We start from the raw sequence: 16,584 nt of genomic DNA on the forward strand, positions 1-16,584 counted from the left end.
ACAGGTGCAGTACGTAGAAGATAAAGAATGCATGCCTGCTTAAGATTTTAACCGCTTAGGTACAGATAGCTCTCCATTGTAGGGACCACTGCAGCATTGACATAAAGCATTCAAGGCAGGCCCAATTAATTAATTTGCTTCTTTGCATTTAGAAAAAACAACAAGACCCAGCTAAATAAGCCGTTTCCTTACATTAAACTGTTCTCTCGCCTTTAACCAGACAGTGAGTACGGGTCACCGTCTCAATTTCCCGCCTCGTCTTTAATGGGCCAACTGTGCGCTATCGGCCAACCATCTCGAGCCGCTCCGCATCGCTCTAATCCGTCCCTCGTATGGTGTTACAGCACAACGCCACCACTGGAGCTAATCAGCAAAGCCGGGCCTGACACACTGACACACATTTACAAAGCACAACACACGCTTCGGCAACAAACCTTGCAGTGTGCTTGATTTGCATCTCCTGAGCACAGCCAGTTCCTTTGGTATGAGACAGTGGAAAGGGCCGTCAGAACGAACTTCACTACTAACTCGTGTCGCAAAACAATCAACAAAAAGGCAAAAGTATTGGAACGGTAACGCCGATCATCGCACGTTTAGAGACAAACGACCGTTGTCATTTTTAGAATTTTGAGTGTTCAATGAGCCAAAACCTATCGACTGAGAGGTAGACGCACGAACCAATGCTTCATGCCGCTGCCAATAATGTAATTATAATGAGCATAATTGAGAAAGAGTCTCATGTGCAGTACAAAATGATTCATCTCAAAACAGGCCGAGCCAATATTTGTAGCTAATTAGAAGGGAACAATGCCAATCTGTGGGCATTCTCACACTCTAAGATCACCAAAAAAATAAAAAATTATATATATATATATATATATATATATATATATATATATATATATATATACACACATATACATATATGTATATTTTTTTTTAATAAAACAAAAAACAATCAAAAAAATAATTACATTAAAAATTAGAAATAAATACATAAATAAATAAATAAATCTCTGAAATCACCAATTCTATCTTTCTTTGACAGAAATGTATAATTCGCGTCGTTTGCGTTTGCGGGTACAGAGACCACACTAATCCATTATTCATACAAGTAAAAACTTGAAAATTTAATGACTGGATGGAGTTTAACCGTCTCAAAATAATGTTTATAGCCCATCATGAAAGTTTACCAGTTAATATACAACTTAAATTCAAAAAAAGGGAAAGTGAGTATAAATTAAGAGGAACAGATATTTTCTCCAAAACAAAATATAGAACAAAACAAAAAGAACGATGTATTTCAAGTCACGGTGTCAGTTTATATGCAATCTGGATTACAAAACAAAATCATCTCAGTCTATGTGTACCTTTAAAAACTTGACAAAAGTTCAATTACTGGAAAAATACATATAATACATAAAATTATTTTATACTGTAGGATTGTTACATTGAAAAAGCATCTTGACCGCTCGCTGTCATTTATTTTGTGTTGTTGTTTTTTTGTGTGCTGTTGTTGATGATCAGGGGCAGATAACATAAGTTTTACTTCTTTGTGGCCCCTTTCATCTTTTTTTAAGGAATAAAATTGAATTGAATTATTCACTTTAGGTAAACCAGAACAATATATATATAAAAAATACTGCTCTCCTTTCCCACGTGAGGGCATTACAGAAAGTATTAGTATACTGTAAAACACATAAAAAAAAATATATATATATATATATATATATATATTGCTTGGTGCCATCTGGTTGTATCTCAATCCCAAGCAACTAAGTTGAACTGAATGAGGCGCTTCATTTTTGTCAGGCTTAGTTTTGTCTGACTGAAAAAAAAAAGTGTTTTGATGCCATTTTGTGGCACCTACAGGCATTTACAAACATTTTTCTCTAGATGGCAATTACTCACTGGTTTTCACTAGCCACAGCATGGTTCTGTCATGGTGCGAAGGACGAGCCACAATTAGTGGAGAAACACAGCCTGCGACTACCATGATCAACACTGAACTCCTACAGCAGGCCAGGGAACGTCGATCCTGCATACGAAGCCTGTCAGAAAAGTTCCAGGACTGACGTCACAAGCCAAAATTTCAAAACCAAGTCATCCCCTTTGACGTGGGCCTGACGATCAACTAGCACATCTTCCAAGACACCCTGTAGCATCTCCTTACAATGCCTTGAGCATCTGACACTTCCTGGCCAAGAAGAACAGTGCAACATTTGCAATTTCGTGCCACCCGTCCTGGAAGTTTTCTGACACACCTTATATATGTGCCGCAATGAAATCCATGTCACTCGGGTCCTCGCACTTTCATGCTCACGCATTAATAAGTATGCTAAAAGGACATGTACTGCAATGTTTGTGCTATATTTTTGTTATCATACAGCAATATTATATAGCTTGTAATAGAAAGAGGAAACAGCACAGCACAGACATGGCCGACTCTGCTCCGAGTCTTGTCACGTCGCGTCAATTTACAGCACTTTTACATCCCGGTTTAGCGCATCTGGAATATGTTAACCTTTGAACCGCGTTACCGTGGCAACAACTACTTTTTCCCACCTAAGTGCTCGGCAGGACAATGGCGGCGAGGTAATGACGTCCTCACACAATACTCACAAATACACTTTTGTGCGCAGAAGGAACACACACACACACAAAAATTGGACATTTAGCGGGCAAAAAAAAAAAATGAGTCGGCATTGAGGACAGGACAAAAGGCCCCGCAGATGAAATTGTGTTCTGCTCCACTGGCCCAATAAACTCTGACATCAACAAGTGGAACGGCCTTCTGCAACATTTTTAATATGTCTGATTCAGAGTAACGAGCAGCCTCCAGCACCCTCGTTACAACTTTCAGTATGACAGTAGGTCCTGGTGTACCCCAAATATTTGAATCCTTTTGTACTTGATTTACTCTTTGAAGCTTTTAACATGAGTGCTTCTCAATTATGTTTTGTTGTGCCACCCCCAAAAAGAAAATATTTTGGCAAAACAATAGGAAGCTATTTACTTCTTTATGTTTACATTTTACTTTTTAAGACATGCTGATGATGCTGGGAGCTCCCTGAACTTATCGGCCCCCTTGACTACTAATAATCGGTATCGACACTGAAAAAAATCGGTCTATCAGTATGTTGCTTTTTTATTTTTTTTATTACCTGCATGGTTTTAGCAACAGCGCCAGATGCTATAGGAAAATTGCTTCATCCGCCAACATAATTAGACTAATCAGGAAAAATTATTCTCTTTTCAACACCTTTCTGGTCGCACGTCAGATGGTCTGTGCTATAATTTATGCATTTATAAATCTGTAGATAAATGCCGGAACACTTTCCAGGGGCTGTAGAAGGAAACGCATTCAAGATGTGCCCAAGTATACCTTCCATATCAGGGACGAAAATCACTAATAACATTATTTAAAAATAATAATAATAATGTGCATACTTTCTTACCCATGTACATTCTCACATTTTAGACGTTAAAAACTGCTTGAAACAGAGTTGTGGAGTTACGCAATTGCATTTTCATTCCTCAGAGGTTGCCAGGTGTCCCGACATTTGAGTCCGTATAGCGTACCTGTTATGTCACCGTTTACCGGCGTGCAGCTGTACGTCGTCATCATTTGCCAATTATGGCCTACTAAACGTCGACGTTAACACCCCAGCTGATGATTCCAATTACACCTCCACGGGAACAACAAGCTGCTCGCTGTAATCAAGCACGCGGGGGCTGGCCTCGTGTTTTCTTCCTCAGGTTAGGTCACAACACAGGCAGACTAATACATTCAAAAGCAGGTTGACACTCACATGAATTCACTCACCATTCGTTTGTTAAGGCGAAGACGTCCGCAACCGGGCTAGGTTGATAATATATCAGCAAGATTCCTCTTTCCATCTTGAAAATTAACATAAAACGTGAACAAGTGTGTTGAATTTCAGCATTATACTTTGAAAAACCCCATTTGCAGAAAGGACTGTTTCCTGACGTAAAGGAGGCGGCCATCTTACTTTACCCTTTGACCCTTACAAAGAGCGCACGATTCTTACTGCAGTAGCAATACTTGGCCAGAAGGGAGCATACCAAACAAAAACTGCCATAAACTTGATAGATGATAATGATAGAAAGAAACGTAAAATGTTGCTTTAAAAAAAGCAAAACAAACAAACAAACAAACAAACAACTTACTAAGTTATCACACAATACTTGGGGACCTTAAGAAAACAAAACACTACATAACAAAACTAAAACTAATAACTAAGAATAAAAACAAAGAATAAAAATAAATAAAAATATCCAACCTGCCGTAAAAAGTAATTTAAACTAACTTAATTAAAAAATAAATAAATAAATAAATAAATAAAAATAAACGTAAAATAAATAATAAAACTATAATAAAAAAAATACAGGCATAAGTATTATAACCCTGTTTGAAACAAATTATACACTGAGTCAGTGACATTCAGTCCCACCGCAACATCACAAATAAACAGGACATTACAACAAGTAGCACAAACATTTTGTCCTCTGCCTGTGGGCCCCCTCGTGGTCACTGAGCAGGTGCTCGTTTGGCTTCTGCTGCCATCTAGTGGTGATGTATGGAGCAGCAGCAGCAGCAGCAGCTGTTGTCTTGCTTTCCCACGAGTGACGTTAATTTGACACTTCTTACGCACCCTCCCCCCCCCACACCCACCCCCCCCAAAACAAAGCTTACGCGTTAAATATCATAATACAGCTATGTAGACAAAAAAAAAAAAAAAAAATCACGTAAAACCAAACGGGAAAATATGCAGAAGGAAAAAAATAATAAATAAGCAGGAGGAAATGAAAAAGCCTATGCTGCCACCTAGTGTTTAACTTGTGTACTACAAAAAAATAGTTTTTTTTTTTCCTTTCTTTTTTTCTTTTTTTCCTTTTTTTTTTTAAAGGGACGAAGGTTTCCCTCTGGTGGATATTTATAGTTTTACAACTACACCGTAGCTAAAGGTGAAATATGACAATACGAATGGCTAGTTTACATTTGTCAACAATTTACCTCATTTATTGCATACACTGATGGATATTGATGACAACAACAACAACAAAAGCTGAATGTCCGAGTGGCTTTATTTAGAATAAGAAAATTGACAAGAGTCAAGTCTCCATGCGGAGTGACAAAGCACAGCTTGGGACAATGTGGGGGAATTCTGCACAAACGTGTCACGTGACGTCCTGGACTTTGCTGTTGCACTGTATCGATATGTGGTGGTGACGTAATTCACTCATATGTAGCCTCATTGTTGTGTTATGTTTTGTGATAGAACGGCAGTGCAGTGGTTAATGTATTGTGATATGTCATGTAGAGCAACTTCATTTCATATTTTGTCTTGTAATGCGGTCGCTTGTGTAACGTTTTGTAATATGCAATTTAGCGCAGCGTTGTGTAGAAAATGTAATTCTGTTCTCTATTGTGCAATAACGTTGTGTAATCCAAAATAATAGCAATTGTAATGTAATAAATATGTATTTTGCAATATAGTGATGTGATGCAGTGTTACGTGTAATATGTCATGTAATGCGGTTTAAAATTCGGTGTAGTGTCATTTAATGTAATGTAGTGCAAACTGTTAGGCAAAATTAGGCGGATTTTTCACCTCACATTAACGCATAGAGAAAAGTTGTTTTTCCTCTTTGCCATAAAATTAAATACTAAAGGACAAAGTATTGTAAAACAGTCAAATCTTCTGCTTGTACGTTACATCATTATTATTGTAAGGATTAGGGGACCGAAATTGAAGTCATTTTATTCATTATGTATCAATTAAAAAAAAAAAAAAAAAAAACACACCCAAAAACAGAATTGTCATAATTGGCCTTAAAAAAAGATAAATTACAGGCCCTAAATATAATGAAATATACAGGACTGTCTAAGAAAATTTGAATATTGTGATAAAGTTTACTTGTAAAAAAAAAAAAAAAAAAAAAAACTGTATTCGCACTTCAAAATGTTTGCTTTGTTCTTGTTTACTGTTTTTAAAGCGCTTTATAAATAAAGTTGAGTTGAGTAAAGTTCTTTTATTTCCTGTAATGCAATTTTAAAAAAATGTCATACATTCTGGATTTATTACAAATCAACTGAAATATTGCAAGACTTTTATTGTTTTAAAATTGCTGATTATGGCTTTTTTTTTTTTTTTTTTTTTTTTTTTTTTTTAACTTGGTCTGAGGAAATATTCTAATATTTTGAGATAGGATACTTGAGTTTTCTTAAGCTGTAAGCCAAAATCAGGAATATTAAAATAATAAAAGGCTTGCAATGTTTCAGTTAATTTGTAATAAATCCAGAATGTATGACTTTTTTTTTTTTTTTTTAAATTGCATTACAGAAAATAAAGAACTTCATCACAATATTCAAATTTTCTGAGACAGTCCTGTTAAGTCATGTTTTTAAAAATGATCATGTTTGAGTGTTTTGAAATATAATGTAGTGCAATATTGTAATAATATAGTGTTATGTTTTGCATGATGTAAAATGTGATGTCATGTAGTGCAGTGTCGTGCAACGTAGTGCGAATGTGTGTTGCGCAGTGGTGAGATGGTGCATGCACGTGTGACTTTTAGCGGACACAAGCACGCACGGTACAAATTTCACACGCGTGGACACCTCCGCGCACGCGCGCACGCGCAAACAGAGGCCGCGTGGTGGACATGCAGCTACCGCACTTAAATTACACGAAAAAAAGAATCCATATTATGTACACGCTTGTCATGTGATTGACAGCTGGGGCGAGGGGGCGGGGTCACAAGAGGCACCCCCGTTTTTAACCTCAAGGCCGTGTGACCCCCCCCCGCCCAAATTGTTGAACCCGAGCATGATAGTCTTCACCTTCAATTGTCCCACCAAAAGCAAATATCATTAAAAAGAATGTCATTTCACAAAGCAGAAAAAACACCCCCCCCCACACACACACACACACTTTGTGAATATCACAGGTTCTTTCACGGGAACATAAAATGGTGCCTTGAAATACGGGTGACCCAAATATTTTTTTTTGCTTTGACTTACGAGCAAAATTTGATGGCAGTGAACTCAACTCACTTTGCAACAAGCAGCAGATTAGCAGCTAGTCTTTTTTTTTTTTTTTTTTTTTTTTTTTAAGAGAAGATAAAGCCTGCTTATTATTAGGGATGTAACGATACGGACAATATCGTGATATTAAAACTGCCACAATATCGTCGTCGTCATGTTCACATCTGTTTAAAAAAAAAAGAAAAAAAAAAGAAGTCAGATTGTGTCCATTTGTAAAGTTGTGTCACCCTCTGGTGGCTACTTTTTTTATTTTTTTATTGCAATTTAATTTTCATTAGGGATGTTTTGGCCCTTCTGTGTTTAAAATCTATGCTAATCGTCGTAATATGGGTGTGAAGCGAGTTAATATGTGGAGGAACTCGATATGTGCGTGCATTAGCAAGTAAGCACCTCAACCCTTTGAACTCTTTTTCATTGACCAGCTGAATCCTGATTTTCATCCTTTTTTTTTTTTCTTCCCCTCTCCACATGAACGCCACACCAGCTGATCAATAACAACAGGCTGGGTCAAGACCATAATGTGTTTTTTTTTGTTTTTTTTGGTGCTTGTGCACAAGGCGGTACAAAGCAAAGCAATTTAGCACACAATAGCCTTTGAACAGGTCCTGTCAATTTTTGGGGGGGGCACAATAAGGTGAACGCGTATGTGGCGCCACAAGACAAAACGAGCGAACAGGCAGGTGGTGGTGGCAAACGGATGAGGATGAAAAGGAAGGCGGAGCTTCACCTGAATTTCTTTCTTTCATTTTTAAGAGGTAAAATGTGCTCACAAAAAGCTTCCAGCTGTTGATTGAACATCACTTTTTTTTTTTTTTCTTCAAAATTGAGAGCAATTCGTATTTGGAACTTGAAGCAACTAGTGTACTCTAGGCCAGTCTAGTAACCAGTCCCCACAAATAAATATATATTTTTTACATGTATTATTGATAAATTGCATTATAATAACTCATTTGCACAACACTATGTAAAATTAAGAATGAAAAAAAAATGTCTGACATCAATTGTTTCTAAATTTTTAATGCCTATGGAAATCGTATTTAATGCAATTGAAGGCCTTAATTTGAGCAAAATCCATTTAATATATTTTTATGACCTGTGGAAATCCTGATGATACGACTCAATCAATTGTTCTAGGCAATATTTGGTGCCGTTTTGGTTTGAAGTGTCTTACATTCCCATGCGTGTGCGTGTCATGTGACTGGTGTGCGACTGGTGCGTCTCGAATGATCGCGCAGGTCACTTTGGAGGGTGGCTGACGCGTCGCCGACCGATTTTCTCGGTCTCGTCAGACCGCCGCCGAGCGCTGGAGCTAATCAGGCATGTTTAGCCGACACGGCTGGCCGAGCACGCCTCGTTCACACCCGGGCGCGGGGGTGGGGGGTGGGGGGGGGTCACGGAGCGCTGCCGGCGCTAATGACCTGCTTGGAGCGCTTAATGCCGCGACTTGAACGTGCTCGCCTCATCCTCGTCTTGCTCTCGCTTTCATCCCGCTCAGACAGCACCGCCGGCTATTTTCCGGTCCGCTCTTGAGGAAAATGGTCTTTGGCGTTCAAATGGAGCAACTTGCAAATTAACTCATTTGCTCCCAATAACGTGTAAATACGTTTTTTTTAATGTTCTAAGTGTCCCAAAGACGTATTTATACGTTTTTTTGTGCTAGAGCATACAGAAGGCTTTGATTCAGCCTCTCAACTGCAAAGAACGGTTGCAGAAATGGTAGTTATTACACAAACGGCCAGCAGGTGGCAGCAGAGCAAAGGAGATCAACCAGGGCCATGTAGAAAAAAAGCTCAATTACTTACAATTTTAAATAGATTTGTGAAAACTGATGAAACGTAGCTCGCTTCTAATGCTAATTGCTGAAAAACGGAAACAGATAGAAACATACTTTTTTTTCCTGATGAAAGAAGAGACTTTAATCTTTCTTTTGCTTTTATAGCCATAGAACACAATATTCTGTGGGCCTTGCAAAAACAGTCAAAATCCAGTAAAACAGCCGGGAGCGAACGGGACTGCTTCTGTGAAAATGGCGGCGAGTGAATGAGTTAAAAGAATTTTTTATTATTATTTTTTTTAAATTGGATATTATTTGTTCAAAGGGTTGACTTGCAATGCTGATGTAGTTTACTTTAAAATGACGACTCTGTGTCAGAGGAGACGTTGCGCAACATCCCTGACGTAAACGGGGGGGATAAAGGAGTCATGTCGATCAGAGCCCGGCTCAACCCGAGTGTCATAATCGCAGGCAAGCAAACAAAGAAAAGCGACATGGCGCAGCACCAAGATGAACGGAACCCGACGACGGAGCAGCAAGACAGGACGGGAGCGAGACAAAAACAAAACATCAGGGAGTGCGGCGAGAGCCTCCAGACTCAAACAGAGTCGCCATCTGTCTTCTGCGTGCCGCTTTTGTTACGAGCGCACGCTGAGTGATGAAGCCACGAGGGGTGACGGATAGCAGTGGGACGGAAAGTACTTAGCAAATAGGTTGGCTACCTGAATTAATCCAACGCTTAACTCAATCAAATCCAGAAAACGTATCAATTAGTTTTTTAATACTTTGTCCTTCACTACCAGACGTGTTTATACTTAAAAAAAATATATATATATATATATATATATATTTATTTTATGCTAGATCAGAAAGCTTTGTTTCAGCTTCTGACCTGAAGAGGTGGCTTAAAGCAATGGTAGTTATTCCAAAAGACGGCCAGCAGGGGGCAGCAGAGTATAAGAGATCAGCAAGTGCCGTGTTGCAACAAGCTCTTTTTGCCAGTGTTTTCAACAGTTTTATGAATAATGATGAAACTTGGCTATATTCTGATGCTGATTGCTGCAATCCGAAAACAGATACGAATATCATTTTTTTCCTGATGAAAGAAGAGACTCTAATCTTTCTTTTGGTAGGTTCCATGTTTTTATCAGAATAGAACATAATATTCTGCGGGCCTTGCAAAATCAGTCAAAATCCAGTAAAACAGCCGGGAGCGAAGGGGGTCACTTCAGTGAATATGGCTGCCAGTGAATGAGTATTAGTGTTAATTTTGTCTGCCATTTTAAAAGTTAGTCTTAGTTTTAGTACAATTTCAGTCACGCTTGTTAGTTTTTAATCACAGTTAGTTAACCTCATCCTATTTTTATTTTGGCCATTTTTAGTCAACAATAAATCTAGCATTTTAGTTTTCATTTTAGTCCAAGAAAACGTAATTTTATTTGTCTGGTTTTAGTCAACAAAAATTGTCGTTTTAGTCTAGTTTTAGTCAAGACAACCATTTTACCCCCTGTATATATTTTTTGGTTAGCATATTTATTGAACCTTTTCAAATTTAAAACTATTTCACATCAAATTTTCTCATCTTTTTGATGGAAAAACAACTTAACACACAATTACAGTGGCTACTATGGCTCCATGCTACTAGCTAGTAAGTTAGCTAGCATTAGTTAGCAGTCACACTATTGTTGTTGGAACGTTATAGACGTCGGATTAATGCTATGGTATAATTATAATTAACTTTTTTTTAATTTTTTTTTTACCTGTCTGTCCCATGTGTTTGCGTTGTGTGCGCACATGACAGTGTCACAGACGTGACAGATTAGCAGACAAGAGTTTACAAAATCATGTAATGTGTCTCGTTTTTGTTCATGACTTAAAATGTCCATCGATTTTAGTCCAGGTCAAGTGAAGGACATTTTCGTCTCGTCTTAGTCACATTTTGTTTATTAATGGGGGTTTTAGTCTAGTCTAGTCTGGTTCAGTCGTTCGATGTTTAAGTCGCAAATGTAGCTTCTGATAGTGTTTAGGCAGGCTGCGCCCTGGTCCTCTCTTATCTCCCAAGATGGATGCATCAACTCGCCCGTCCTCATTGCTATTCTGTGGCGCGAGCTCCCTGACTCTTAACGACTATTTGTTAGCGCACAAAGAAGCTCAGTGTGGGCAACAAGTGGCCTGAATGGAGCTCCCGAGCGGCCCCGAGTCCGACGGCAGCGGACGGCCGCGGCTCACGTTCGCCAGGCTTGAGGTCAGGTCAGACGAGACCCGACGGGGAGGGCGAGAATGGAGGGGAAAAAAAATCGCATTTTGGTTCATTATTGCTCTCCTTCACGCATGTTTAGCTTTTAAACGGGCATGACGGGGTCCACGAGTTCACTCGCAATGTTGACTTCTTCCCTGGGACGGGAGCGATCAAAACAGATGATTGCATTAATTGATTGTTAAGAATTCAGCGGGGTGGAAATGATTGTGGATTAATGGCGTCGTCAAGCAAATAAGGCATTGTTGATTCAGCCTGCACTAATTTGCTGTCTGAAGAACACAGCAAGTTGAACTGCACCATTACTCAGCAAAAGAGTCAGTATTGATTTGTACAATTTCTTCATATATAATCAAAGGAATGTAGACAAAGACTCAGATGTGACAAAATTAGAGCTTGGACTGGCACCCCCAAATCCCAGTTCCTTAATCGTGTTGATGGCAACAAACAAGTTCAGGTTGGATTTGATACTTGTGCTTGTATCTATGTCAAAGTTTTTATTTTTATTTTAAAACGGCTGAATTAGATTTCTGTGATTAGATTGTGGCTAGAGGGAAAATTATAGTAAGTTATTGCGCTTTTTGATGCTGTAAATAGTAAATTCTTGTGGTGGTGGATGCTGCATGCTAACCTAGCAAGCTAGCTTAGTTTCCATGACTACTCCATCTACTTCTATTTCTTCTTCTTCTTCTTCCATTTCTTCTTCTACTTTGAAAAACATCCACAGAAATGTGTCTTATATTCCGGAGTGACTTACAGTCCAAAAAAAACCCTCAGTAACATAACTAATTCAAAGAATTGTTGGAAAGATCTGTCACAAGTTCTAAACATTCCAACTCTCTGTGAGGCAGTGGAGGTATCCGAGTGTGATTTGTGATTGGATGAGTGAGTCAGGGGGCGGGGCCAAAATGTGCTGGTGTGTGTCTGCGGGCTGAACGCTTTTTAGCGAAACACTCGCTGGTTTTGGGCTTATTATGGTCAAAATTCACCGTTCATTTTCACAATAAACAGGATTCTGATCGAACATCACTTGTCCTGATTTTGTTGCTTTGAGAAGACGCTATTCTTCATCGTTTCGTTGTTCCATGGATTTAGGTGGTTTGGTAGCTAGCGTTAGCGGGTTCCCTTTCAGATGAGCTTTTGTTATACTTGAGAATATCAAGCACAATTTCCAGGTGACCGTGCTGCCAGTAAATATTTCCAAACGTTTGAGGCCGACTGCTAGTAGTTCTCTCCGCAGATGAGCCACCTGCTGCTTTCAGTGAAGAGTCCAAGCTGTCGATGTCAAAACGTGATTGCCGATTAACTGACTTGGAGCTTGAACTGGGTTTGGGGAGCGGTAAAGTGGCGCCAAATCAGTTCGACCCACAAATTTATGTACACACGCGCACACAGGCACACAAACACACGCGCACGCCTCCGTCCGGCACAGCTGCAGTCGTCCAAGAGTGGACGAGACGAGAGGCAAGAAAAGCACAAAAATCACAAACAAAAATATACACTTGAAGTGAATCGACGGTGGTGAAGGGAGGCAACCACAATTGTGCCTCTGCAAGTCAAAATTGTCTATCATTGTCTCCACGCTATTATTTTCCCGTCCCCCCCCCCCCCAAGATTCCGCTTCCTTGCACATCCCGACTCCTCGAGTCGTACCGCCGGCGCAGCGAGAAGGTGCGCCAAACAGCAGAGGAACGGGCAAGTCCAAGTGGTCCCTTTTGCTTCTCGTCTCTCTCTTCAGTCGGCTGATTGACGTCAGAACGTTGAATGACGGGAAAAGGAAAGGGTTGGTTGGGAGGGGGGTCGGCGGATTGGTTTCTTCCAGTTGCAAGAGGGAATGGGTCGGTCAGAGAGCTTTCCGTTACCTCACTGGACACTAGGGGTTCTCTCGCTCTTTACGAGAAGGTGGCTGTAGTCGGCCAGTTGTCCGAGCCCCCCTCGATGGCCGTGCATCTCCGGCCTGATGAGGCCCTGGCGCTGGGGGTGGTACGGCACACCGTTGTTGCCGTTGTAGTTGAGCGCCTCGTGGCTCCAGCGAGGCTCCCCGTAGTCCATGTGGGGAGTGGGTGCCGAGACCACCCGCCGCCGGTCTGGAGAGTCCTGCGGCGTGGTCGGGTATATGTAGTCCCCCGCCGAGCTCCTCAGGGTGCCCGCCGGACGTCCGCCGCCATTCCCGCCCCGCTGGGCGGAAAGGATCAGGTAGCGTTGGCGGTCGGCATGCGGGGGCAACAGAACCTCACCCGGCTCGTCGATCCGGACCATTCCTCCGCCGCCTCCCTGCAGGAACTTGGAGCTCAGGTAGATGACCGAGTTGTTGGGGCACGGGGGCCCGAGGGCCGTGAGGAAGGTCTGACTCTGGTCCCAGTCGGCGTCGGGCAGACGCATGACTCGTTTCTGCTGCAGCGGTGTCTGCTCGGGCGTGGGCAGCAAGCCGGGGTCCATGTCGCCTTTGGGCCATCCGTTGGCCGTGACAAACGGGTTGTCCACCTGAGAGTTGCGCCGGTCGCCGCCACTGGTCCTGGTCACGCTCATCACCGAGCCGCTGCGGCCGGGCCCGAGCATGCTCTGCTCTTTGTCGCTTTTACGACGGGCCCCTTTGGCGCCGGTTCCTCGGCCGTGGCGATGGCGGTGACTCATGATCCAACAGACGGCCAGGCCGGAGAAGACGGCGCCCGTGGCGAAGGCCGAGACGGCCGACACCACCAGCAGGTTGACAGACACCAGGCCGTCTGGCTCCTTGATGAACGTCTCTTTAAGTAATCCTGTGAGGAAAAAAAATGTACAGAAAAGTTTATCAGTCACCTGGCAAGGAGGTGGGAAGTAACCATTTTAAGGGTATCTTGGTCTTGTGATTTTTACATCTGCGATCCAAAGACACGATCCTAACTACCATTATTTTACTTCACGATTTTTCTTTCTATACATGCATCTACTTCTTAAAGATGTTAGAGCACTGGGCAGGAATCCCTGGTACTGCTCTAAAATGGTTCAAATCCTATTTTGAGGACAGGATGCCTTTTGTTGAAACTGGTAACGGTCTCAGACCAATTCGGTAACCCGTGGGGTTCCCCAAGGGTCAATCCTGAGTCCCCTATTGTTCAATCTGTACCTTCTTCCATTAGGCCAGCGAATATGCAGCTTCTAATGTGTTCCACCACAGCAATGCAGATGACATGTGGATGCAAAACAGTTTTTTGTTTTTTTTTATCCGCTTTAGTCAGAACAAATCCGTGTGTTTGTTGTTTGTCTCCGGCTGGTTAGACGCTCTAGCGCAGAAGTACGTCTCTGAAGTTTTAGAGCCCACTGAACCTTCTCGACCTCAGAGAACCCGAGGGAGTGGTCTCATCGCATTACTAAAATCTTGAAGAGTCTTCCAGAATATATGAGACAAGCCTCAAGCCTCTGACAAATTTGTTCTGTTCACTTCTGTTTAGCTATGCATATTACAACTGAAAGTATTTCATAAGCAATCGAACACTTTTAATGAATTTTTATTGCGGTATCTTCATTTATTTCATTTAGCTGTAAAGTACTTTGAATTGCCTTGTTTGTGCTCTACAAATAAACCCGCTTTGCTTTGCTTGAGAGAGTGCGAGTACAACCAATGTCGAAACTGCATCCTGTATTTAAGAACATGGAAGTGAGGTCACTTGGACAGGATGGTCTAATTTTCCCACTGGCCTGTGTGGGTGGGAACAGTCGCGTGCTCTCCAGCCAAGGTTGCACTGGTTAATGATGACTTTCATTACATAAAGTGGAGAGTGATTTTAATAGCCCTTATAAACCGTCTTCTTGATTGAGAGTGGCTCTTTACACTAGCATGCCTCACAACATTAGCTTTATAGGGGAGAGAAACAATTGTGGCGTTAATTAGGATGTTTTCATACCGTGAGCCGTTTTACATTTGAGTGCTCTTTCGTTATTTCTTTTTATAGCTACATGGCATTTCTCGGGATTTGTATAAATTCACTATTGCGGATACGAACAACGGGGCAGCGTAAGACAGGATGTCAGGGATCAATTAGGGAAATGCCCGAAGACGAGCGGAACTCGCGGGACTCGAAACAACAAACACAAAAAATAATGCGCCCCAGGAAGCAGAGGGAGGATTTCCCAGGCCGGGGAATTTCCGACACACGAGGCCGTAGACAAACAGACTAATTGTTGTTAGATTATCACATTAATAGAGGCAAACAGTGCTCATAGGGCATTTAACTCATTCACTCGCCTCCATTTTCACAGAAGCAGTCCCGTTCGCTCCCAGCTGTTTTACTAGATTTTGACTGATTTTGCAAGGCCCACAGAATATTGTTTTATGGCTATAAAAGCATGGAACCTATCAAAAGAAAGATTAAAGTCTCTTCATTCATCAGGAAAAAAAAAAGTATGTTTCTATCTGTTTCCGTTTTGCAGCAATTAGCATTAGAAGAGAGCTAAGTTTCATCAGTTTTCACAAATCTATTCAAAATTGTAAGTAATTGAGCTTTTTTTTCTACATGGCCCTGGTTGATCTCCTTTGCTCTGCTGCCACCTGCTGGCCGTTTGTGTAATAACTACCATTTCTGCAACCGTTCTTTGCAGTTGAGAGGCTGCATCAAAGCCTTCTGTATGCTCTAGCATAAAAAAAACAAAAAACAAAAACAAAAACAAAAAAACGTATAAATACGTCTTTGGGACACCTAGAGTATTAAAAAAAACGTATTTACACGTTATTGGGAGTAAATGAGTTAAAAAGATTCGAACAGAATCGAAATTGCCTTGAAAGCCATTTGCAGTATGCATCTGTGAAAAGAAGGTTTTTCTGTCCCCTTCATACAAGTCGGTTCGGTAGGTCAAACTTTGACTTCTTTCAAAAGTTTCCTTGTGATAAAATGAACATTGGGAAATGTTCCACAATCACATTTGGTAAAAGGTACTCAACAAAGAAGCACTTATCTCTAAATATAACTCAACAATTGCTCATTAATTTGCCATTGTTGTCGATATCCACACGGGCAATCCCCAACAAATGTTGATGATTCCTTTTTGCTAATTACGGGTTATGGTAATCATACTTAAATATGTCATCTACCGCTTCATATCTGTGGTAATACTGTTGTTTTTTTTAATATGTTGACAGCATTTTGGGGTTTGTAAAAATGCATGTACAAGAACATGAAACTTCCAAGACATCCGCTCGGCGAGCAGAAGGGCAGTTGTGGTTAAATTAGGCAGAAGTGGCTCTGCGCACGTGCCGTTCATTTGGAGCCTGGACACGGAGGGGTGAACATTTCCTGCCCCGGAGGTGGTCGCAGTCTCCAGAAGTCTCCAATAACAGCCACTCAAAGCCGCTAGATTTGTTGCAATTTTTCTTTTCGAAAAGTAGTCACAAGGGGGGTGACATTATGTCTGTACGTGAAACTTTTCACAAACAATAAAACCTTCTCCATATACCTGACTGACCTGTAAAGTAAAGATTCATTGGGGGTTTATTATAATTGCCAT

At 41.0% G+C, this 16,584-nt stretch overlaps 2 protein-coding genes across 3 annotated transcripts in view; both read right to left on the minus strand.

Annotated features, from left to right (window-relative positions):
• rorca (RAR-related orphan receptor C a) overlaps window positions 1-4,016 on the minus strand; it is a 39,196-nt gene extending 35,180 nt beyond the window's left edge. Inside the window, exon 1 of the mRNA XM_077535555.1 lies at window positions 3,827-4,016. The gene's annotated coding sequence lies outside the window, so the exon portion shown is untranslated. The remainder of the gene's footprint in view (window positions 1-3,826) is intronic.
• Window positions 4,017-7,684: 3,668 nt separating this feature from the next.
• sema6bb (sema domain, transmembrane domain (TM), and cytoplasmic domain, (semaphorin) 6Bb) overlaps window positions 7,685-16,584 on the minus strand; it is a 179,056-nt gene continuing 170,156 nt past the window's right edge. For both annotated transcript variants that reach the window (XM_077535552.1, XM_077535551.1), the window contains one exon: window positions 7,685-13,862. In XM_077535552.1, coding sequence (XP_077391678.1) covers window positions 12,967-13,862 — 896 coding nt within the window. In that variant the 3' untranslated portion in view covers window positions 7,685-12,966. The remainder of the gene's footprint in view (window positions 13,863-16,584) is intronic.

Source organism: Festucalex cinctus, chromosome 10, assembly GCF_051991245.1.
Source record: "Festucalex cinctus isolate MCC-2025b chromosome 10, RoL_Fcin_1.0, whole genome shotgun sequence".
NCBI lineage: Eukaryota > Metazoa > Chordata > Actinopteri > Syngnathiformes > Syngnathidae > Festucalex > Festucalex cinctus.